This window comes from Limanda limanda, chromosome 15 (genome assembly GCF_963576545.1).
Source record: "Limanda limanda chromosome 15, fLimLim1.1, whole genome shotgun sequence".
NCBI classification, from domain to species: Eukaryota; Metazoa; Chordata; class Actinopteri; order Pleuronectiformes; family Pleuronectidae; genus Limanda; species Limanda limanda.
The window spans coordinates 8,215,660-8,240,184 of NC_083650.1; the positions used below are offsets into that span (position 1 = coordinate 8,215,660).

Here is a 24,525-nt window from a genome sequence, read left to right on the forward strand (position 1 = left end):
AGGAAAAGAAAAAGAAGAGAAAGTTATTTAATTTTACGAGATGGGACTTTCAGATGAATGGCAAGATAAATCAATACAGCAGCACTTTGAATGTTAAATAAAATGCCAACTGGATGAGAGATAAATGGAGCTAAAATAGATTAAGTTCCAGAGTGTTGCTGTGACACCGTAAATGACTGAGAGGCAAACTCTTAATGGACTCGCGGAGAAATGTTAAAATAGCCTTTACTTTTTATAGTTCAAACTTTCAACAAAAAAAAAAAGGAAAAAAATAACATCATTTACATTATCATAGAAAATACTCTGCCTTAGAAGTAGTCAAAACATTATACTGTATATGCTGCTTTAAAAAATCTGTAACCCAGAAGACATTTTCAACAGTGCCTGCTTCAAGAGAACACATATGTGTGTTTTAAATATCATCTTCAACTTTGCTAAAAACAAAAAAAAGTATCATTAAAATATGGATTCTGAAAATAATGTGCTGGTGTAGCCAACAGAAAAGGAAGACACAGTTTTAGCACAGTGAAACGGAACGAGGGATGGAGAGAGATACAGGGAGGGATAGAGCGAGAGGGGGAGGAGACAGGGGTTATTAACAAAAGCAGGCAGATGTTCAGTCAGACGCACAAACTGAGCAGGATGTGAACAGATCAGGGGGGGGAGGGAGGAGACGGGGCTTATAAGAACAGCAGCGGCACACTGTCATGTACTGTACTGTGTTTCAGTCTCTTTACGCATGTTCCTGTCAATAGTCAAATGTTTGTGCTTTGCCGGAGGTCGGGCGGATGTCCATTCAAAGATTATAGCTTCGCCCATAAAAGGCCCTCCACATGGCGCCTCCTCTCGTTGCCAAGCAATATGCTCTGAGGGGAGAGAGACCAAAAGTGCATTGCATTGGAGGATGCAATAAAACCATGTGAACATAAAGTGAGAGGTGCATTAAACCCAGAATATAAATAACATCCGTCGTTACGCAGCTTTAAAAAAATACATGTACAAATATCCTAACGCTCACCTAGTTTTCCGCAGGTGCCGGTCGACACCTCTCCAGCACACGAGCCAGAAAAAGGTTTGACAGAATTGAAAATGTTTTTTTCATTCTTTTATGGTTCTGCTGTCCCCTCAGCTGACTGGACGTGGAGTCTCAACTCAAATGAACCGGTGTCCGTCGTTATCCATCCTCATGGGTTGATTGCTCCTTCGGAATATTTCGCAGATCCGTTTAGAGAATAACAGGAGTAATAATGTGCCCGATAAAAAGGCCGTTTTCCGAGGCCTTCGTGTTGGATTCAAAGGAACCAGAGTTTCCAGCGAGCGTGCTTTTTGGACTCTGTCTTGGACTTGCGTTTGGGGGTGGAGGTGAACACTTCGTTGGAGTAAGGCAGGGCAGGGAACTGTGGGCTGTCCAGGGGGCACAGTCTCCTCATCAGGGGGTGCAGCTTGTCCTCCTGCAGCTTGAAGTCCAGCTCCACACTGAAACACAAACATAAACAGTTTGAGTTTTTGAATTTTAGAATATTACCTCTGTAAAAGAGGTAATGTTTGCATTGTCATTTGTTCAGCTGTCAGTTAGAAGTATTACACAAAAATTGCAGGACCGATTAAAACAGAACCTGGTGGAAGGATGTGCTATGGGTGAAGGGAAAAACCAAATAAATCAGAGGGGGGATCCCGGAGTTTTGAGAATTTTTTTTCAAAATTTGTGTTGATTTCTTGGGAGAATAATTCATGGATCTTGATGAAAAATTAGTCTTTAAGAGAGATTTAAAAGAGGATAAGAAGTATCTCTTCAACTCCCACTTTAACCTTTATTATAAAGCACTTTGGATATTGTTTATCCAAAGTGCGTTACAAAACAAAGTGATAAGACAAACCATGATAACAATGATAATGATAACAACAACAACCATAATTTTACACAACAAATTAGGCTCATTAAAAGGCTGAAGAAGAAAGCCTTTATGTAAACTTTCATTGATGGGGAGAATGGGATGATGAGAGGGAGAAAGTTCCAGAGTTTTGGGGCAACGATGGAGGAAGCCCTGTCCCCAAAACACATCTCTTCAGGGAGATTGTTTCAAGGAGGTCAATGGCGAGTCGGGTCTTCGCTGAGGACCCCAGGTTACGACCGGGCACATGTGGTGGCAAAAGAACTGAAAATTTCTTACGTGTAAGTCCAGAAGGAGCCTTAAAAGTGAACAATACAATCTAAAAATCTCTGCTCAGATTTGATTAGACTTCACATTTATTGCCCAACACCAACATCAGGTGCATTAGAAGCGATTTATTAGTCTTTTTAACATTTATGACTCAGTTTTTGAATTATTTTCCAAGCTGGTAATCCACTGAAGTCCAGATGGAGGCTGGGAGGGAGGCGAGCGGTTCACACACCCTGGCAGCACATATCTCCTGTGGCACACATCCATATTTCAGAGTCCTGCGAGTTATAGGCTTCCTCTGCATCACCCCAGTATTTTTTTATGCATGCAGTCAAAGGGCTTTTCCTGCATAGATTATATTTGTATTAAAAACAGAGAGAGAGAGAGAGAGAGGCTGAATGTGGGTTGCTCCTGACATCAGTCGTCAGTGTAATCCCAGCCTGGTCATTGTCTGATTTTGTTCTGGCAAACCTAGCTGAACTCTCTCTCTGATTAAATCTCTCGGGCCCTGCGATATATGTGCGAGCGGCTAAATCCCATCCCAACGAAACCACTGTGAGGCCAAGCAGACCTTGATTAACTGCCCGCATCCAAGCGTGGGATAAATGCACTATTATACACCATCTCCCTTCTTTTTATTGCTATTGATCTCCAGCGCTCTGTTAATGTATTTATTCCTGCGATATGCTATAAATTGTCAAAGCATCATCGTGGAAACAGAAGAGAATGGATCATCTGCTCTGCTCCAACGACTCTGACTTTCACTCTGGTTTGAGGCATTTGGGATTTTTTTCTTCTCTTCCTCACCCGGCAACATTACACACTGCATTTCAAAAGCTCAGCGACGACTCTCCGACTTACAGGGGTGGGGGAGGGGGGGACCGGAGAACTGAAGAATTTAACTGAATCTGCCAAAAGCAATGACATCTGACATGTCAAGGTCAAACAAGTCCTCTCCTTGTCTGCAGGCGGACAAATGGGTGTCAAAGTACAAAGCTGGGCCTGATACGGAAACCGCTGTGATGGGCAGTGTAATTAGTTCGCTGAAGGATATGCTCCACACTCAGAGTGACATAATGAATCCTGGGAACTGTCCTCACCCGTAAGATAATTGTCAGTTAAGAACACAGCTCTATTAAAGACTCCGGGGGGGAAATCCGCTTGTTGTATTGTGCTCTGCTCCTTCTTTATTTTCTCGTGCACTTTCTTTTTCTCGTTTCCACTCCGAGATGAAAGCTGAGAACATGCAGATCTGCTGAATGATGAATTCCTGACAATGTAAAAAAACTCAGCTTCATACACCGAAGCCTGTATCTCAGCAGAACTGCAGCCACTTCTCTTATTCACATTATTAATCGACTCCTTTCCTCTTGGCTTTTTCTTTATCTCCATTTGTACCTTTTGTTTTATGTTAAAATCTTTGTGTCCTTTACATGTGCCGTTTTAAATAATGTCGACTTGACAGAAAGCCGAGCAGAATCACAGCAGCAGCAGCACCGTGCGACGTAGAACAGTCTCGGCAATTATTGAGCAATTAATCACTTGGCAGATCACCCGGCTCCTGCACACTGTGGACCTGTGCCTCGGTGGGAAGCCAGAGGCGGCTCTGTACGATGCGGGTGGCGCTGAGGGAGCAGGTGCTTCAGCAAACAAATGCCCAATATCTAAGATCACCTCGGCACAAAAACAGATCCGAGCCGAGGAAGACAGGGAGGTTTTTCTGGGGCATTCAGCACGGCAGATTAATCATCTTTTTAGTGATGCAGCGTGAGTAGCTGCTGCTGTGATCGGTGGCGAGCCGTTTGTTTGTCTGCGTTCGTGGAGCGCTGAGCACCGCTCAATGCTCGGTGCTCCTGGAAGGGATTTGGCCGCTGTGAAGGGCCTTTTATACACAACACACACCATCCATTCAGCAGTGTGTACCTGCTATTCCACCTTCTATTCCTGCTGCCGGCACCTTGCAGCTCAAAGTCATCTCCCCGACTGTGATTTCCCCTTCGGCCGTTCACAGTTCAAAGTCTGCACTTGACAAGATGAGTGGTTGAGGCCCTGTACGGTGTAACATCTTCCCAACTACATGATGGGGCGAAGTAAATTAAACCACCAGCGAGTGACAGTGATTTCCTCCGCTGACAGGCAGCAGTCGGAGCATAAACTTCCCACAGGTTATGTAAATCAGATCTGGAAACTCTTCCCCCCTCCGTTGTGTCTATCAGATTTTTTTCTGTTGACTGTTACATGGCTTTCTTCTCCACAGACACACAGAGAAACACAACGTTGATGAGAACAAAACTGAATCTTAACAACTCTTCACCAGAAAGAACCACAGCTTTGCCATCTCAGTGTGGGACACGAGCACTAATTAGCTCCTCGCGTCTCATTATGTTTCATTGCAGTCGCCTTTCCCCAGGACGTAACTGTTTCTCAAAGTCATTGTTAGTTTGGAATTGGAAACAGTGCGTTATGTACTTTGATGCAAATTCAACACAGCGTTATAGAAATAAAAAAAGACTTGAATCCTTTGATCTGAGCTGCTGTTTTAGTTACTGGGCCTCCTGCTGCAGCCCACGCTGACTCACTGGTGGGCCATGTTTAATTTGCAACTGATGCTCTTGCAGATCTTGTTTGAATTACACATGTACAGTGGATGAGTGTGGCCAGGAGACGTGAAGTGGACACCATGTCCTTCATAAGCAGTTTATTAGTTAAATTTAACAAAATTATTTATCTCCTAAAGAACGTGAATCAATGTGTTCACAGCACTGAAACACTTACACAACAATACGGGGCAATATTCCAGTTTAACCCAATGAAGACAATGGTCTGAATAAGACACTGCCATGAAAACAATATTTAATTTAAACTGAATGAGGTCATACATGGAATAAACAATAATCAAATTAACACAAGTGGAGTGTTCTGACCTTAGTTGCATTATATAGTCAATAGAGAACTTTTTTGTCCTTCCCTTTTTTTGTAATGAAGTCATATTTTTTTAATTTCCTCCTGGATCATCTTGTCTCTTTTGCTCAAGACTTTAAAGGACTCTGCACCTGGAATCTGAGAGAATATCTGCTGTCTGCTTAATCATGCATGAGGAAAAACTAAGGTTAAAATATGTTGTTCACATTTTAGACAACGTATTTAATAATGTTCCACATTAATGATGTATGATTTCACCCACCTGAACCCACCGGCTATTAACATGTTCATTTTAACAACCCGACCCACCCGACCTGCAGATCAACCATGAGTAAGCAGTTATAACTACAATCTGCGCATCATTAAGTAGACACAATATATGTCAGTCATAATTTCACTCCCCCTTATGGAGTTTTTAAGGCAGTTTGCAACATCAGCATACAGCAGTCACCTAAACTAAATGACACATGGCCTGGGTTGTGTAAATAAGACAAAAAAATTACAAAGAGTTGAACCTTTTACTAAATTAGAAAGAATGCCCTGATTGTTTGACATTATGGACGTAAAGCTGACGTGAATCATTATCAAACATAATAAATCTGAGTAATTATTGGTGTTCGTGTGAACGTAGACACATTCTTTCTCCCCAAACAATGTCTGCCACAAATGTGAGCAGTCAAACCCTAAACCCTTGCAAAATGGGTAAAAACACCCTTTTAGCGAACCCTTTGCCCCCCCGACGTGAAGGACAGTATCATTATCCTTCTCGCTCAAGTTTATCGCCCTATACATTCAGCCTCTCTCCCCCTCCCTTGCCCCTCCCACCATATGTATGCCCTATTTGTTGCCGTGATGTATGAGATGCTGCAGAATGCTGTGGAGCCTGTCAGGGCCGGGCTGAAGTCTGGATAACACCCACAGATTGACTACCTGAGCCCGGTTGCAGCTCCACTCCCAAATTTATCGAACACATGGGATGTTGGTATGCTGCGAAATTAAGGGCTTCGTCTGGCGAGCTGCTAATCTTGGCTGCGGTTTGCTGTCTAACCTCGAGGGGTAATTGCTTCTTTGGTCCCGACTTAAATTGTTTTAATTTGCCTCACTGTACTCGGCCCTCCCCATTGATTTGTCTCAGGGAATAGTTTGTCCTGCAAGGTTATTACTTTTGCCCTATCAGCAGAATGACCTACGGATTAATAGGTGTTTTATAATAACAGGAATGCTGGTGATGAGAACATGCAGCTGTTTGAGTGATGAGGTTGCTCTATATGCGACAGTTAAACAGTAAAAAGTATTAAAGAGCAGAGACATAAAGAGAGGTGACAATAAAGAAAAATGCCAAAGGAAGATTTGAGCTGCAGGGTTTTGCAGACGAATACTAAACAGCACTATTTGCAGAATTGAAGATATTTCTGACAACTGCTTTGGCAGAGACAGATAGAACTATGATGGATTACTTCCCTGCTTGCCAACCACAGCTCCTCCCGATCCAGTGACTGTTAAAAACCAGTTGGTTGAAATCAAATCAACGACTGTTTAATGACGGAGGGCACGGACGAAATGACAATCTTCCACTTTATTATTGCTCGGCAGAATCCATCTTCATTGGGATTTTGTCACCGCACCACATGCTTTGGTTTAGTGAAAATAAACTGAAGGGACGTCTTTCGACATCAGGAGTCGTTCAGAGTTTGTTAATTTAGCCAAGTAGCTTCATTGAAACACACGGTTGGCCCACTTTGTTTAATCTAAATATGATCAGTGAAATAAAAAAAAGGAGAAGCTCGACTATACGCTTAAGGACTTCTCTCCTCTATGCAGTGTGCTTATTGCATCAGTCTTACAAATCGCATTACTGCTACATCTATAATGTTGCCCTCTCAGTTCAGTGAAACTCCCAAATGCACTCCAACACGCCATTTATCTGCAGTAAGACGTCGTTAAACTATAGATACAGTAAAAAGTACACTGCACACACACACACACGGCATCATTCACAGCCTCATGGACGTTTATTTATATAGTTCTTAATATTCTCCCATACTCTGTTTCAACCCCCATGTTGAAAGCCACAGTAACAGTAATGGTTAAAGCTATGAAACAAATCAATGAGAAGTCCTGTACGATCAATAAGGACACAAATCCACAAGCACACACAGAGCAGAGATAATAATGTCCCAATAAAACAAGACTTGGAGGAGGATGAGCACAAGATAAAATGGATTTTAATAATTAGAAAATCCTTTTCTTTGTGAACATTTATGATTCTTGCAGGATTCATGAGGATACAAATTAAATTACAAACACTGTGATAATAAACAGCGCAAATTGTAATTTATTTTCTGACACTGGAAACTACCTCAATTCTCCGTGATAAAATGTGAGTGTTGATACTGTAGATCTGTGGCGGATCAAATTTTTCTCATTTTAAGCTCCATAAAGCCGGGGGAACCTGAATTATTTACCATTCAATGTTGTTGCTTGGAAAAAACCCTGCAGCATTTCTCAGGTCGGGTTTATTACCTCATCTGAGGAGGTTATGTGTTCACCTGTGTCTGTCGGTTTATTCCTCTGTCAGCAGGATTAAGCAAAAATTACAGAAACAAATTGCGCTAATTTGTTCATTGACCTGTTAACAGAAGCTACTTTGTTAACTGGAGGAACAACCTGCCTAACTGGAGGATGAGGGCATGTTCATCACTTTTTTTACAATGTAAATTCAATTATTTATATATTATATGTATATACATTTGTCGAAAGGCCTGTGTACAATGAACCAGATGACATGTTAGCTGACAGGTGTTATTATAGCTGCATATTCAGAAAGGAAGAAAAGACCAGGGCCTATGACTGAACCTTGAGGAACACCACAAAAAATACACAAATCAGCCACAAGATTAAAAGAGGTGATTGATAAAATACTTTTAAGTTAATTTGCTGTAACTGAACTTCTAAATGGAAACAATAATAAACTTTCAATATGATTTTCCTGTGTCCAAATCAAGTCTAATGTTGTTTACAGCTTACAGTGGTTTCATGTCTGGCCGTCTCTCTTACATGATGCATCATTTAAGTCCTTGGGACGACGATAAGGCCATGCTTAGAAGAAAATGTATGAATTCTAACTACATAGGTTGCCCATGACAAGTGATATACAGTTTTCTATATGGCCTTGTTTACTCCAACAGTTAAAGAATGTATCACAATAGCTGCATATATTGAAGGTTATAGTGTAAACAGATTTGTCCCCAGATTTAACACTGCAGGAACCTTCAGAGGTTTTTCTCTCTGGACTGCAGGGAAACAACAGACAAAGCAAATAACACTCGACCGACCACTGTTGTGCTTTGGATCCCTGCTGAGTTTTTTTATGAAGGAGGAATTGCTGTCTTTGCAACCCACATATGGCACTTCTTTTAACAAGATGTTTAAGCCAAAACCTGCTGGGGTTGCCGTCATCATCATCATCATCATCATCGTCATCATCATCATCATCATCATCATCATCATCATCATCATACATAAGCTGCCTCACTAAAGCAAAGCAGTTTTAGCCGTCCAATTAGAGAGGTTACTGGGATGTGTGCTAAATAATTTCACATGGCTCTCATAGGATATTATAAAATTGCTCTTGCTAGGAAGAAAGGTTCCCCACCACTGTTTAAGGTGAGGTCCATTTATTAAAAACACAATTTAGTCCAACATCGAGTACATGGAGAGTCTTTACAGATGAATAAGTAGTCAAGATTCGAAGGATCTAGTTAGGTCAGACAGCATTTAATTGAGTGAGCAATAGCTTTAAAGCCATAACTGCTGCCAATCTATTATCTCTCTAAAAGCAGAAAATCATTTGCTGTTGCTGAGATCTGACTTCAGTCAGTTTATCCATACTTGCTAAGGAGTGGTGTTTTCCCTTCAATGGTGGAACCTAATTCTCTGATAGAAACTCGGGTTCATTCTGAAGGAGCTTGAATCTACTCTCCAGTTTTATTGACCACAGTCCAATGCTGCTCTCTTCTTACACTGGTGTGGGAGTAGTGGGAGAAGTTCTAGTGCTCTGGTTAGTTTACATCCTGTAATGTTTTGTAGAGGTATCGACGTGATAAAGTCTTTTTTGGTTTTACCCTGACTGACATCAGAACAAAGCTCCTTTTTTGATGCTTAAGGACTTAAACATGACACACTTTAGTCTTGCAAGCCAGCGGGTCAGGTCAGGATCTTGTCCAAGCTGGACTCTAATAGTGTGCAGCCCGGATCAGGGGACATGTCATCAAAATCTCCAGTCTGAGGTTTATTCTCGTTGGGCCTGAAAGGAACATGATCATGCTCTTATTCTTCTGTTGCACTTTTCCCCTGAGGCTTGCTGTTACTGGGCTGCCAAATTTAAACTTGATGTGTACCGCCTGTTCCCGAGTGGTGCACCTTCACCAACGAATTAAAAAACCTGCTGTTCGAAATCAGAAAACAAAAAAAGACTCAAATTGGCTTCATCAGTCTTTGTCACGTGAGCAAAGCCATACTGACTGAATTAAGGAATGACCTGATGCCAGGGAGCATCTTGCCGGAGCGAAGCAAACCACAGGAGGTGGTCAATGAGGCACGATAGCTTAGGAGATGGACGAGAGAAAACATTATAGTTGATGTTACACTGCTGGGTTTCCCCTGGACAGCAAGATTCATTAGAGGAAGAGGCAAGTCCTCACACTCCAACGCTGCTCTAATTTCCCTTGTCTTTATCGGATTTGAATTTAGTTTGTATTGTTGATTACTTGATTACAACCACATTGCAGTAATTCATATTAAGACCTTATAATCCCAAAGCCCAGCAAGTCTTTTTTCCCCATGTGGAGAAAATGCTGACTCATGCAAAAGACCTGGGACATATGGGAAGTTTATTTGTTGCCAAAAGACATTTCTTTTATTTTCCAAATATGGAAATAGGTGACTATGGCACAAATGTGTCCATATGTGGTTTTTCATTGAGACACAATGATTAATCATCCAGCTGCCTCTGATATTACAGGACAGTATTTGATTTTCTTTGCAGTAAAAACAGCTCTTATTATCTTAACATTACAAAACACATTCTAGCATTATGCAGGGACTATTTTGAAAGTAAATAGAGAAGGATGAAGCAGAGGTCAGGATATACACAAAGGATAGACTGAATATTTCATCTCTAATTAGTGATTTTGCATTTTTTGTCTGCTGCTGTGACTCAAGTCCACATGAAAGAAAGTGAGAGGTTCCATTGCACAAAGTGTTTTTCTGGGCTTGAGAGTATTTTCCAAGCAACTGTCTATTACCTATTTTAGGGCACTGCCAAGCAGGGACTCTGCAGTGGAAGCGTCTGGATTGAAGTGACAAATGACACAAGGTTCCAGCTTTAGTGGATTTCCCACCTGCTCCTCAGCCATTTTTCAGCTCAGGAACATACGAGAACACATGTGCACCTCGCAGACTTGTTGTGCGTTTTGACAGGAATACAGGTTACAAGTAAACTGACAATCAAAAAAAAAACAGAGCTATGCTGACTGGGATTGGTACAAGGGCACAGAACTAAGCAGGTATTTGACACGTTTTATGGGATATAAGTCATAACTCCTAATGTTCTTTGTGACAAAGTCATTTGTAATTCATCGAATTAAGTTCCCGTTGCTATTAAGTTTGTCACTCTACAGAAACCCTTTCAAATGATATTGGAAGTAATATTTATTTTATGTCGTATAATCGTATTCTCGGAGATAATCATCTTCCTGACTCTTTTGACTTCTAGTCACTTTTTTTCATTTATTCAACATTTTAAGCCACATCCATCCAACCCATGCATTATCTATAGAGCTTGTTCCTTGAGGCTCAACCATTTAGACTAACATTCTCACAGAGGGTCAATTTATAGTTTCAAATTAACCTAACCCCAATCTGCATGTCTTTGGACTGTGGGAGGAAGCTGCGGTACCAAGAGAAAAAAATAAATTGCCGAGCAAACTCCACACAAAGAGACCACCATCGAACCAGGATTCATACCAGGAACCTTCTTGCTGTGAGGCGACAGTGCTAACCACTGCAATACCATTTTGGCCGTATGCCTCGGTCAAATAATCACTGATGTAAATGTACAGAAAAGCAATGCTGCCCTTAAACCCTCTTTTAAGCATCTCTTTCACATTGAAGCACTTCATCATACAGGAAAACAGCATTATTGACACTGGCAGTGAAACGTAGTGGGCCCACCTGTAAATGATGCATGCGCTGTTTCGACAAGTGTCACAATTTGCTGTGTCTTGTCCTGTTCGGTAGGAGAGCCTGTGAAAAGACAGATGAAAAGATTTATGGAATCTCCAGAGAAAGGCTGGAGCTTTGCATTTCAACAGCTGTGGGGCATCAGCAATGAACAGACAGATTTGTTCAGCATGGTTTTCAGCCTCGTGTTGTTTATTCCTAACAGGTGAATATGCAGCGGCGGATCTGATCCTTCGGTTCTCTCAGATTCGGTTAATCAAGTGTGTAGACTTGCTGATTTTACATAACAGGATTACCTTGTTTTGCCGTAGCAATAGTTTAGAAAGGTGATATGTGTCTCTATTCTATAGGCAATAGGAAGTAAGTGGGAGCTGAATGCATCATGAATCATGTGTAATGGAAAATCTATATCGTTACAATCTGGGCTTTCCTGTACATATTCATTCATTTGCATCCAAATCAATTTGCCACAGACATAATTCATACATCAAGAATGAATAACAAATTAACAAATCGTGTCTCATTTGTATACGGCACAGGTACATTTCCCCCAGGGACTGTTTTCTGTACTGTTTGATAGTCATAATATTACGTAATATGTCAAAGTATATAAAATAATATTATCATTTCATAATATGTCAAAGGACGTCCACAAAGAACCAACTGCAAGCTATTTCTTTGGGAAAAACAGACGTTTATGTATAAACAAATCGAAAAGGGACGTTTTTCATTCATTTCGCCTCACTTGAGTTTACTTATGCAGGTGTGCGTATTGGTATTCATGCTTGTGTCCCTGCACGCTATGGCAGGCTGCCGCGGTATGGGCGCCGAGGGGAGGGGCTGCGTTAGAGCTGCACATGTAATTGCTTGCTGTCGCCGTAGCCCTTCACCCTGATGGATGACATGTGGAGGGGGGCTGGACCTCAGCGGTCACTGTGACATGAGAGGTGACCTCGGTGGGGGTGGGGAGGGGAGGGGGGATACTGATGGGGGGCTCAAAGTCAACAAGTTCATCCATCCTGCCCTGTTCTGAAATGAAGTGCCTTTGAACAGCTGTGAGCAAGGACACTAACTCACTGCGGAGACAATGGACAGGGCTTATCCTGTACATCCTTGTAAATTAAAGAGCCTCGCACTTATAATCAAAGCACATTAACCTTAATTTATGATTTCTACATTTACAGCATTTAGCAAAAGGTTCTCTTTCCCATTCAGGGTGAAACGTTTGTGACCCAGTATACTGCATTGGCACTGTATTAAAAGCGCAGAATGTCACAGTGTACAAGCTCACGTATTACAACAAATAACTGCTGCCTCTGAAAGTCCTTCTCTGAGCTGACTGTTTGCTGGCACAGTGGCGCTGCTGTGTTGTTTGCACACGTCAGCAGTCCTGGGATATGTCCTGCCCTCATCATCCCGGTCTCACTGTCCACACCTACAGTACGTGCCTGCAGCTCTGCCGGCCTGAGAGCTGCGTCATGTTTTGTGCCGGATTGATAACGTGTGAGCAAAAGCAACGGTCAGGTCAGGGGACATTATCTCATGTGGCGTTCTACACTTTATGTAAGGGGTAAACTCTGCGTGTTATCCAATGTCAGATACGTTTTCTCTGTATACAGACGGAGCACAGAGGACATCTACTGTACACTGCAGTTCCCTGACAAGTATTAGTAGAGACCTTCATATTGTATATAACTGTGTATATACACAGGATTATGGCAATTTGATCAATGCGGCATGACTCTGAGTTTATATGCATCACACATAAAAATAAAGCTCCAGCCTAGTGTTACTCTGAAATATGATGTTGTGCAAAAGATGAATATTCTCTGTGTGACCAAAAAGCCTTATCGTTTACAACCACCTTGAGATAAAAACCTCGAACACTAGAGTTTGTTTTATATACAGAAACTGGTTGAGGTCTTAAGATATATTCAGTTATGCTGAGATTGAGGAAAAAACTGGAACAACAGAGCCAAACATCAGATATTTATAATGTGTCACTGCCCTAACTTTATTCAGGCCAGAAGAGATATCAAACAGCTGTTTGTGGTTCCTTTTCCAGGATGCACATGAAAAGAAGAAAGTAAATTGAATGCGATTTCATCAAACTTAAGGAGATGTGAAACAGATGACAAGGAAATTAACTGTTTGTAGTTTGGTTAATGAGACAAGCGAGGGACAGCAAGTAAGCTCACCCTAAAATGAGAAGTTTGATATTTGTTATGATGTTTTGGTGCAGATCCAAAGAAATGGGCAGGAATAGTTATTTTTTTCACTTTCTCTGTATGTCTTTTTCGGTTTTCCAGAGAATGTATTTCATCTATGTGGTTAGCAGGGGTGCACGTGCCGAACAACTACAGCTGAGACTACGAGGTCTGAGGGTCTGCGTGGACGGTAACAGCATTAAGGGCAAACGTGAGCATGCAGCAAATAGCACACAGCTATTCAATGCAGCAAAACACCAAGTAAGAGATCTCTTGTCTTATTATGAGTTGTGCAAAAATTTACTTGGCTCTTTTTGAAACCGGGCAGGACAAATTACACTATGCCTGGCTGCCACTCGAGGTAATTAATGGAAAACTTTGCTTTGACATGACGAGATAGTGAATTAACCTGGGTGGAGTGGTGCACTCTTTATGCTAAAAGGCCATACAAATCACTGGACATTGTGTTTAGTCTTGGTGAGAACAGGCAGGTTTAAAGCTTCTCTTTTGTTCATTTCACTGTAAAGTTTAACGACTATCTGACTCTCCAGACGTCGCACAAAAGTATTGAGGAGCATACGGATGCCAGGCATTGTGCCCTGTCAAAGCTCTTCTCACATAACACAACTGCAACACAATGCAGTGAAGACACTATGGCATAAAGGGTTTTGTGGACTTGAAAGGCGCACGTGTTATGAAGCTGCACTAATTGGGCCTTTAAAACCCACTTCCACAGAGTCACACTGGGGTGCCTTGTTCTCCGCTGGATGTGGATACGGCTTAAAGACAATTTGGTTTGTGTTTCCACGGGTTTTCGGAGATAGAATTCATTGATTCTTAGAGTTACATGCTTTAAGAGTCTTACTCTGGACATGGCTCGGGGACTTTATGAAGCATGTTAATACATTTTCTCCGATAAAGGTATATCCCTAATGGAATATAACACTTGGTTTACAATAAATATCAGAGAGACGGTACTGAGGTGTATTGTACTGTATTCAAAAAGCCTCATTACACATTGTTGATTGAATGAAGCTCGCGTAAGTTCAATAGGGAAGACTTAACCTGCATTCAGATCAGCTGACTGCGGGCGGTCCTAAATTTCGGGAACGCCTCAGAGGGTTTAACCCGCGTCTGTCAGCTGATCGCGGGCGTTTCCCAATCTTCCAATCAGGCCCGCGCGGGATCTTTCAGCCAGTCACAGCAGCAGCTGTCAGAATTTAAAAGTTCCCTCTCTTCTCTTCCTCAGCAGTGTCACTTCAGCGACGAGCACTACTACGCGACTCGCTAAACAGCACGCTCGGCAAAACCTACTTATTTTGCTATTACCATCATGTCGGACTCCGACGACAACGATCCACAGGAGGTCTTTGATCCTAGAGCGGATCTTCTCCTAGAGATCGCTTCCAATTCATCTGGCGGTCGGCGCAAGAGCCTCCGCCTAGCTGAACAACATCCTGGATCCCGCACAGACGAAGCTGACATGCTCATCGCACAGCTACGGGACCAAGGCATCACACCAGCCCCAGGCCTGCTTCCTGCCCAGCTCCGGGATCTAGCAGACTACGTGTCCCTTCAACCTGGTCCCAGCTCCGTCCCATCTAACCCAGCCGACTTCTCCGCCGCGCCTGCCCGCGGGCGCAAACGAACCAGGAAAGCGGCTCCATCCAAGGCCCCCACGGCTAAGATAAGTAACCCACCAGCCCGTCCCCGTGCGCCGGCACCCATCCCAGCTCCAGGCGACATGCTAACAACCACCTTGCAGTCCCTGGCCTCAACTTTACAAAACATCGACAACCGGCTGGAGACGCTCGAAAACGCGGCACACTTCGCCTCATCCTCAAACACCAGCGCTCCGCAGTTCTCGTTAGCACAAACAGCCACGCACACGCTCTCCCTACCCAGCGAAAACACTCAACACACCTTGGCCTCAGCTGTCCCGGCGCCCGGTATAGGTAGGCCGTACATCCCTCAGGCTGCAAACATTTCAGCACGCCTCCGATCAAAAATCCTACTAGGCAAAGACATAAACTTAGTCAGCCTCATCCTGCCATCGCCAGAGTGCGATAAAACAATTGCAGCAGGAGAAAACCTAACCGCGGTGTTCAAAACCACCGATCCACGCCTAATCAGAGATCTGTCAATTGGACAATTCCTTATTGCCTTCAGTATCTTCCGCGACACAATATGCTCCGTCTACCCCGAACGGAGACAGGAATTAGACGCATACTTGGTGCTAATCGGGGATCTTAATTTAAGATACGGGAGGAATGTATTTTTTCAATATCACAAAGCCTTCTCCAGCAAGGCCGCACTATACATAGCGCAATATAACACACGCCTCAACTGTTCCGAACTGGACACAGAATTGCTCCTCCTGGTTGCCGGCGGCGCTCAGGCAATCGCTTGCAATTCCTGCGGGAATACGGGTCACACGCAGCCCTTCTGTCCTTCCGTTCCATTTCATAATAACTTTTCCCGTCCATCCTCATCCCAGCATTACGACAGCCCGGGCCAGCAGTGTCTGCAAGGAAGCACATCCAAAAACTGTCTGCCCCAGACGCCAGATCCCATCCCGGAACCCACCTCTCATGCAGAAACGCCGTGGCTCAAAGCTCTTTTGAACACTCATCCCTCCACACCAATTAATGTACAAAATCTAGCAGCAGAATTGCGCTCCCATCCCGACTCCGTATTTGTGAATTATTTAATCACCGGACTTTCCCAAGGTTTCCACGTGGGGGTCCCGTCCTCTCCCACCATCACATACGTGGCAAAAAATCTCCAGTCCGCAATCAAGGAACCAGGGATTGTTTCTCAGCTGCTCGAGAAAGAAGTGGGAAAAGGCTACATCATCGGTCCATTTAAATCCTCTCCATTCGCAGTGTTTCGCTCAAACCCCATAGGCATAGCCACACGGAAATATTCTGGAAAAAAGAGACTAATTTTCGATCTCTCAGCCCCCCGAACCGGCCCCTTCGCAAGCATAAACAGTACCATCCCGATAGAACAATTTTCTCTCAATTACGCCACAGTCGACCACGCAATAAAATTAATAAAACTCGCAGGGCAAGGAGCCTGGCTCTCAAAAGCAGACATCACCGACGCGTTTAAAATCATCCCCGTACATCCCTCACAGTGGAATCTGCTCGGCGTCCGATGGGAATCCAAATTCTACTTCGCGGTACGCCTGACCTTCGGGTGCAGGAGCAGTCCAAGTATATTCAACCACCTGTCCGAGGCGCTGTGCTGGATCCTGCTGAACAGAGCGAGAGTCCCCTCTGTTCTCCATCTCCTGGATGATTTTCTCCTGGTAGATTCCCCGCAAGACAGCTCAGGCGCGTCTCTCAAAAAATTGAAATGCTGTTTTCAATCACTCGGTGTACCCCTGTCGGAAGAAAAAACAATAGGCCCAGATACACGGCTGGAATTCCTGGGCATCACATTAAATTCCATCGAAATGAAAGCGTCCCTCCCATCAGAGAAATTACTACGCATTCGCGAAATCGCAAATACATACAGCGAAGCAATAAACATCACCAAGCAGCAGCTGCTCTCTCTCCTTGGTCACCTGAACTTCGCTATGCGTGTAATTCCCCAAGGACGCTCCTTCATCTCCCGTCTTCTGGAAACCGCAACCTCCGTCCGAATCTCCACGACAAAATATCGCTCGACGAAGGATGCCGATCCGACCTGCGGTTCTGGTCCCACCTGCTCGACCATTGGAACGGTGTCACTTTTTTTTATGAAGACCTGGTTCACTCCTCCGACTCATTACAGTTATTCACGGATGCCGCCCCATCCGTGGGTTTTGGGGGTTTCTTCCAAGGCCAGTGGTTCGCCAGCCGCTGGCCTCCCTCCTTCCCAACGCACAACTTATCTTCCGCTTTATCTGAAATCTACCCCATTGCCGTCGCATGCCACATCTGGGGACAGCATTGGGCACGTAAGCGAATCTCGGTCCTCTGTGACAACCAAACGGTGGTGAACATAATCAATAAGGGGCGGTCCTCATGCAAAATCATCATGCCATTCATGAGAAGCATCACGTGGTCTGCCGTTACACATAATTTTATCATCACTGCACGTCACGTACCAGGGCATTTCAACACCCTCGCTGATTCTCTTTCCCGTTTTAATTTTCAGACATTCCGACGTCTCTGTCCAGAAGCCTGCTCCAGCCCAATTCCAGTTCCTCCTCTCCACGTTCTCTCTCTCTATTAAAAGACGAACCCCTGGTTAAATACCTCGAATCAGCCAAATTCTACATGAGGAAAGGATTAGCACCATCCACTCTAAGAATGTATGATTTCGCCTGGAGGACCTTTTCTTTGTTTTGCATCTCCGTTCACATAACACCCAAACCTATACTTGTAAATGTAGTGTGCGCATTCATCTGCTACTGTACGGACGTTCGGCATTTCAAGCCACCCTACATCCGAGGACTAGTAGCGGGAATCCAGTTTAACGCTAGATGTCACAATCCTTCTTTTCCCAGTTTATTTTTAAATCAAGCCGTTAAATTAATACTTAAAGGCATCGCAAAAGCTTCTCCTCCCCTGCCAGACAACAGACAACCCATCACGCTTTCTGTCCTGCACAGGATGCTGTCAGTACTGAGAAACGGCGTGTTTTCTCCCTACACAGACTCACTGCTAGAGGCTGTATGTTTACTAGCTTTTTACGGATTTCTAAGGATCGGGGAGTTCACTATATGCTCCCACACGTTTAATCCCGACGTCGACATCTCCCTCAACGACCTCAATTTCCACTCCGCGCACTACAGCCTCCAGCTCAAACACTCCAAATGCAAAGGCGCTTGTTCCATCGTCGTGGCCCGCAACGATTCATATTTTTGCCCTTTTGAGTCCATGATTAATTTTCTAAAAATCAGGCCTTCCACCAGCCCTCTCGGGCCCCTATTCCTCATCCCCGGGAAACTTCCCCTAACAAAAAACTGGTTTAATCTTCATCTTAAAAAAATCCTGATTAAAAGCAACCTATCGGCCGAGCGTTATTCAGCCCATTCGTTCAGGATCGGAGCTGCTACTTCTGCTGCAAACCAAGGTATTTCCTCTTCTGCACTCCAACAAATGGGGAGGTGGTCTTCTTCGGCCTTCACCTCCTATATTCGCCCGGATATAAACACCGTGCTTTCAAATCAAAGATCTCAGAAACCTTGATGTCGGTAAGTAATTCATATAACTCGTGGTGGTTCATTTTTTTCTCACTCTCTGAGTCCCGCAGCTATTCATAAATTCTTCATTGAATATACACATCCAGGAACTCCACTCACACACTGAGACACTGTCTCAGCCTGCACCACATCCGGTCGGAAGGACCCCATACGTGCGAGCGGCGTATGTGCACCTTGTATTTTAATTTCGGTCCAGCGCAAGCAAGAAAAGGACCTTATTTTCAGTTCGTCATATGACTTATTTTCTGTTACGGTGGTCGTGCCGAATTTGATTTTTGTTGACATTTAATTTCAGTTGGTCTTGGACCTTATTTTCTTTGGTCAAATGACCTTTTTATTTTTGTTCGGTCCTCGTGACCGTTTTTCTAAGTTTACATTTTGCACTCACATGGCTTGAACCGGTCAGGTGACCTTAATAGAAGTTCGCCATGCCTTTTAATTTCCTTTGACGGTGTGCCGAGCCGTTTTAATTTCTGTTCGTCATGAAACTTAATTTTTGTTACGGTGGTCGTGCCGATTATATTTCTGTTGACATTTTATTTTTGTTGGTCTTGGACCTTAATTTCATTTTGGTCTAATGACCTTCTTTTTAAGTTTGGTTTTAGTGACCGTTTACTAAGTTTGACATCTTGCACTCACATGGCTTAACTCGGTCCAGCGGACCTCTATAAGTTTCGCCATGCCACCTTATTTTCCTTTGATGGTGTGCCGAGCCGTCTTAATTTCTGTTGTGGTGGTTGTACCGCTTACACTTTCGTTGATATTTATTTTATTTGGTCTTGGACCGTTATTTAATTTCGGTCTAACGACCTTTTATTAAGTTCTACATTTAAAACCCGCACCCACCACATTTCACTTTCAGTCCAGCGGACCTAATTTTCAAACAACCAAAATTTCGTAGCGGTTGCTATTGATATATTATCAATGTCATCTATTATTGATTTAATCATATCACATTCTAGATCCCTGATTACACTTGCACATACCTCTCTTCTTTTTACCTCATATCTCGTCCACTCGAGGGTGTAGATGCACTCTAAACGAGTCATCATCTTATTCCACTAGGAAAATGTATAAACGTTCGTTCGTTTCCAAAGTATGTATCGTCTTCTACTACATACTACACAAGGTAAGACTCACCAGTATCTCACTCCCTCTGATCTACACATTCGTCTTTTTCTTTTGGGGGTGTTTCTGTGCGGCGCTTTGCTCCGCCCCCCTCTATCCCGAGATGACATCACACAGGGGTCTAGGATGCCAAACACTAAACATTTTTACATTCTTGTAAATTGTAAAAATAAATTTGTTAAAGAAATTATCAAGTCTCTCCTGATTGAAATGAAGCTCGCGTAAGTTCAATAGGGAAGACTTAACCTGCATTCAGATCAGCTGACTGCGGGCGGTCCTAAATTTCGGGAACGCCTCAGAGGGTTTAACCCGCGTCTGTCAGCTGATCGCGGGCGTTTCCCAATCTTCCAATCAGGCCCGCGCGGGATCTTTCAGCCAGTCACAGCAGCAGCTGTCAGAATTTAAAAGTTCCCTCTCTTCTCTTCCTCAGCAGTGTCACTTCAGCGACGAGCACTAACCCTCCTCCACCCCAATCTCCTCCAGTCCAAGAAGATCATTCTCACCCCTTCCGGTTCCAGATAACATGGATCACGGGCCAAGGCGGCAGCTACAGCCGGACATCACACCATTACTCCTGGCATCCATTGCACTTCTGTCCGTCCTGGAAGAGGGATCCCTCGCATGCGGCTCTTCCTGAGGTTTCTACGTTTTCCCTTCAAGAAGGGTTTTTCGTAGTTTTTCCTTACTCTTGTGAGGGTTAAGGACAGAGGATGCCACACGAGGACAAAACCCATACATGGGCCATCAAATCGACGATGAACCACCACCAGTGTCTAGACCCCGGGGGGGGTGTTTCTGTGTGGCGCTTTGCTCCGCCCCCCTCTATCCCGAGATGACATCACACAGGGGTCTAGGATGCCAAACACTAAACATTTTTACATTCTTGTAAATTGTAAAAATAAATTTGTTAAAGAAATTATCAAGTCTCTCCTGATTGAATTATCATATAACACTACTAATTCAATTTTGAGCCATGGCTTTTCCTCCAGCACCACCAGCAGATAAAGATTTTTACTCATTCAGTGAAATAGCCTAAAGGCTGGCGCATGCTTCTGCGTTTTCACAGGCCTGGAAGCGTAAAGGCCGGCGCATGCTTCTGCGTTTTCACGGGAACGGAGACGCAAGAGCCCTTCCGGGCCCCTCACGGCCCTTCCTACGTCCTTACGTGCGTCGGCCAATTTTTCTAACTAGACGGCAAAGCCCCGCAAGCGTCACCCGGCCGCAAGGGCTGTGATTGGTCTGCTGACTACATCATTGCCGGAGTCGCATTTCCGGTTCATGCCCGGAAACCACGGAAGATTTAGAAGAACGAATATGGACCAGATAGAAGAGCACTTGGCAGAAGAGATCCGACACTATGTCCACTAGTATAACCCGTCACTAACCGGCGGATTTTTCCGCCAGAAAAAGGCTCAGAGGAGCCGCCGTGGCGATGTAAATAAATCGCTCTTCTTCGTGCCACACACAAAGAAGAGCCGACTTCGACAAAAAACATTACTCCGCCTGTGTTCTGGCAGGGAATTGCATGGCAACACGCGCAACGGTTGGAGAACCATGAATGAGAACGAGTCCTGCGTTACAGCTGCGTGCCTGCGGGCCCCTGACAACGCAGAAGCATGCGCCGGCCTTTAGAGCCCTTCCGGGCCCCTTAAGTACTTACGTATTCCTTCTTACGTGCGTCGCCCAATTTTTCTAACTAGACGGCAAAGCTCCACAAGCGTAACGTAGCCGGCAAGGCTGTGATTGTTCTGTTAACTACATCATTTCCGGAGTCGCATTTCCGGTACATGCCCGATAATACCGGCTAAAACCACGGAAGATTTAGAAGAACGAATATGGACCAAATAGAAGAGCACTTGGCAGAAGAGATCTGATGACTTCGACAAAAAACATTACTCCGCCTATTGTTCTGGCGGGGAATTGCATGGCAACACGCGCAACGCTTGGAAAACCATGAATGACAACGAGTCCTGCGTCACAACTGCGTGAAAAGCTGCAGACGCCGTTGCAGAAGCATGCGCCAGCCTTAAGATTTAATTGACAGATTGCTATTGTTGAACACAAGTTGATGGTTTCTAGAGGATGAAGCCCACGAGCTTTAGTGAACCTCCAACATTTCTTCTAGCGCCACCATGGATTTCAATTAAAAATATATCAACAGCTTCTGTATGGATTGCTGTGAAGTTTAGATCAGGCATTCATGGTACCCAGAGGATATACCGTAAACACTTTGATCTGATGTAACTTCATAATAACATTCCTATTAGCCTTAGCTATACTTTCTTCATGCTACCATTGTGATTGGGAGTATGCTGATGTAGACCATGGGTCAAATGATGTGAATAAACTTATATTCTTTATATATTACATACAGGAAGTTCCATTACATCATATTTAATCCATAATGATGATATTGCTGTCAGTGTTGTTTTGAAGCAGTGAAGAATGCAATCGTCATCAGTTATTTTTCTAATATTTGTGAAACTCTGATAACACACCTCTATAGGGGTTTCCTCTAGGTGTAGAACTGATACATAAACATGGGCACATTGTATTGTTTTGAAGTGCAGGCTCATAGAGGCTTGTTGTATAATCTACACGTATGGTGAATTGAAACTTAAGTAGTTGACTGTGTGGCCGGCAGCCAAGGAAGTCACTCCCCTAGGTTGTCAAAGGCAGCTGAGAAAACCCTGAGACCCTCTTTAGTCCACATGAATATTTGAGTTTTCCCCTCTTTCTCTCCTTGGATCTACACTGACCTCATGCAGGGCTCCTCCGGAACCCAACTGAAATCGTGACGGAGAACTTAAATCACTGAATCACTAAATTCAAATATGATGAAACCAAAAAAGCCCACCGGCAGTCAGGGGTTAAGAACGCACCTCTAGGTTATAGCCAAACTTAATTGAGAGAGAAACCTCTTCATCATAGCCTTTTCTGTTCCTGGCAGCTCTCTGGATTGGGCACGTGCACAGTGTATAATGCATGTTTGGGTTGCATGTGTAAATGTGGGCACTGTAAATCTTACTGTACTCACCCCTCTCTCTGTGCTTCGCCTTTCTCCAGCTCCTGAATAACTCCAAGCAGGACCTTGATGGTTTCCTGACTCGAGCTGATGAGGTTCTCCATGGCCTGCAGCTGTGCTTTGATATCCTTGTCTCCTGATACGGGCATTATCTGCTGGCTGCTCCCCATGCCTGGGGCTCGCGTGTCTCCTGGAGGAAAGCCCTCGTCACCCCCGACCGTTTGCTGGAGTTTCGAGGAGGCTGACACGTGCCTTGTCCGACACTGCCCTTGTGACTGGACAGCACATTTGGCACTATGGGGAAGTGTCTGTGACTGCTGTTTGTTTACCTGTGTGCCCTTTTTCCGCTTACAGCTCACAGAGGGGCTTCCTAAAGACTCCACCTGTGTTAAAGTGTTCCACTCAACGGGGCCCATTCCTTTTGACTTCTCCTGTGAAAACTCGGAGTTAGCCAGCTGACGCTTTGAGGACGTGCCAGCATCCACACCTTCTTTGGGTAATCCTTTGTGTTTGGTCCTTGTCCCACAAACCTGGTACTCTTGTTCACTTTTGGAAGGAGGGCTGCTCGGATGGCCCTCTTCCGAGAAATGTGATTCCGGGCACGAGGGTCCATCCAGACAGTTGGCACTGGAAAGCAAATCCTCTGTATCACTGCTGTCATCAGTGTGGTGAAGCAGTGCTTTTGTCTGCCCCACAATCTTACCTTTGTACTTCGACGACTCGCCGATAAGAAGTCCGTCCTCTCCTGCCGTCTTTATATCACTCAAAAACCCATTGTTTTGTCCTTTGTAATCTTCCACCAAAGCAGTGTGTTTAAACGTATGTCCCTTTTTCCTCTCGAAAGGGAAAGTCTTGTATCGCTTGTTGAGGTCTGGCGATGTCTGGACACCAGTACTCTTGGTCACATTTGGAATGGAGCGTCTGGCAGGCATGGTCATGTATTTTCTGTGAGTCACTTTGCAGGAAATGGATCTGGAGTGTTTCCCCTGGTGCTCATTCTGAGCTTCGCAGATATCTTTAAATCGCACTTGTAGGGCCTTGTTTCTCTTCTTCACCTGCGGCTTGCCTGATTCCGGTCCGGACTGAGTATCGAGGTGTGATTGTTCTGTGTCTGAATCTGAATCGTCTGAGTTTGAGAGTACAACGTATGTGGTGTCCTCTTTGCTCACCATATTTCCTGAAAAAGATAAAAGAGGTATAATCAGAGACTTTGTGTTACTCTGTTATGATGACCTGATACTTTTCTCCTTTTGGGAACATAATTTTACATTTTGGCAACACATTATAAGCTTCTGATAAAGGAACAATCTGTGATCCCTATTCCTAATTCAAGTACGGGGAAATGTTAAAAAACTAAAACATCATAACCACATTTAATCATTCAATCCCCCCATATGTGCATTTGGATACAGTTGTGTCTCAAACAAATTACTGACGGGATGCTTCAGAAGTTTTTGTTCCTTTCTCCTGAATAATGCAGCTATCTCATACATTTATGCTATGCACACCACCACTTAATCACTCCAATTGATTTGGCATGGCAGTCAGCTCTTAAATACTGCAATACCCAGGAGCCACGGCCACCGTCGCAACGGTGAAGAAGAAGCGTGAGTCAGAGTTGGAACCGTTTCAAAATGCTTT

General features: G+C 44.0%; 1 protein-coding gene across 1 annotated transcript; it reads right to left on the bottom strand.

Annotated features, from left to right (window-relative positions):
* Positions 1-1,292: 1,292 nt before the first annotated feature.
* On the bottom strand, positions 1,293-24,056 carry insyn2ab (inhibitory synaptic factor 2Ab). The gene is made up of 3 exons (XM_061087914.1): positions 22,897-24,056; positions 11,319-11,390; positions 1,293-1,476 (listed from the first exon to the last, which is right to left on the bottom strand). The coding sequence occupies exons 1-3, from the start codon at positions 24,054-24,056 to the stop codon at positions 1,293-1,295; spliced, it is 1,416 nt and encodes a 471-aa protein (XP_060943897.1).
* Between the last annotated feature and the right edge of the window lie 469 nt (positions 24,057-24,525).

Excerpts from the sequence above, each read along its gene's own strand:
- insyn2ab (XM_061087914.1), bottom strand. The coding sequence starts at position 24,056 with ATGGTGAGCAAAGAGGACACCACATACGTTGTACTCTCAAACTCAGAC. Across the intron at positions 11,391-22,896 it reads GGCGAAGCACAGAGAGAGGG|GCTCTCCTACCGAACAGGAC; the intron begins GTGAGTACAGTA and ends GTCTTTTCACAG. Across the intron at positions 1,477-11,318 it reads AGCGCATGCATCATTTACAG|TGTGGAGCTGGACTTCAAGC; the intron begins GTGGGCCCACTA and ends TTTGTGTTTCAG.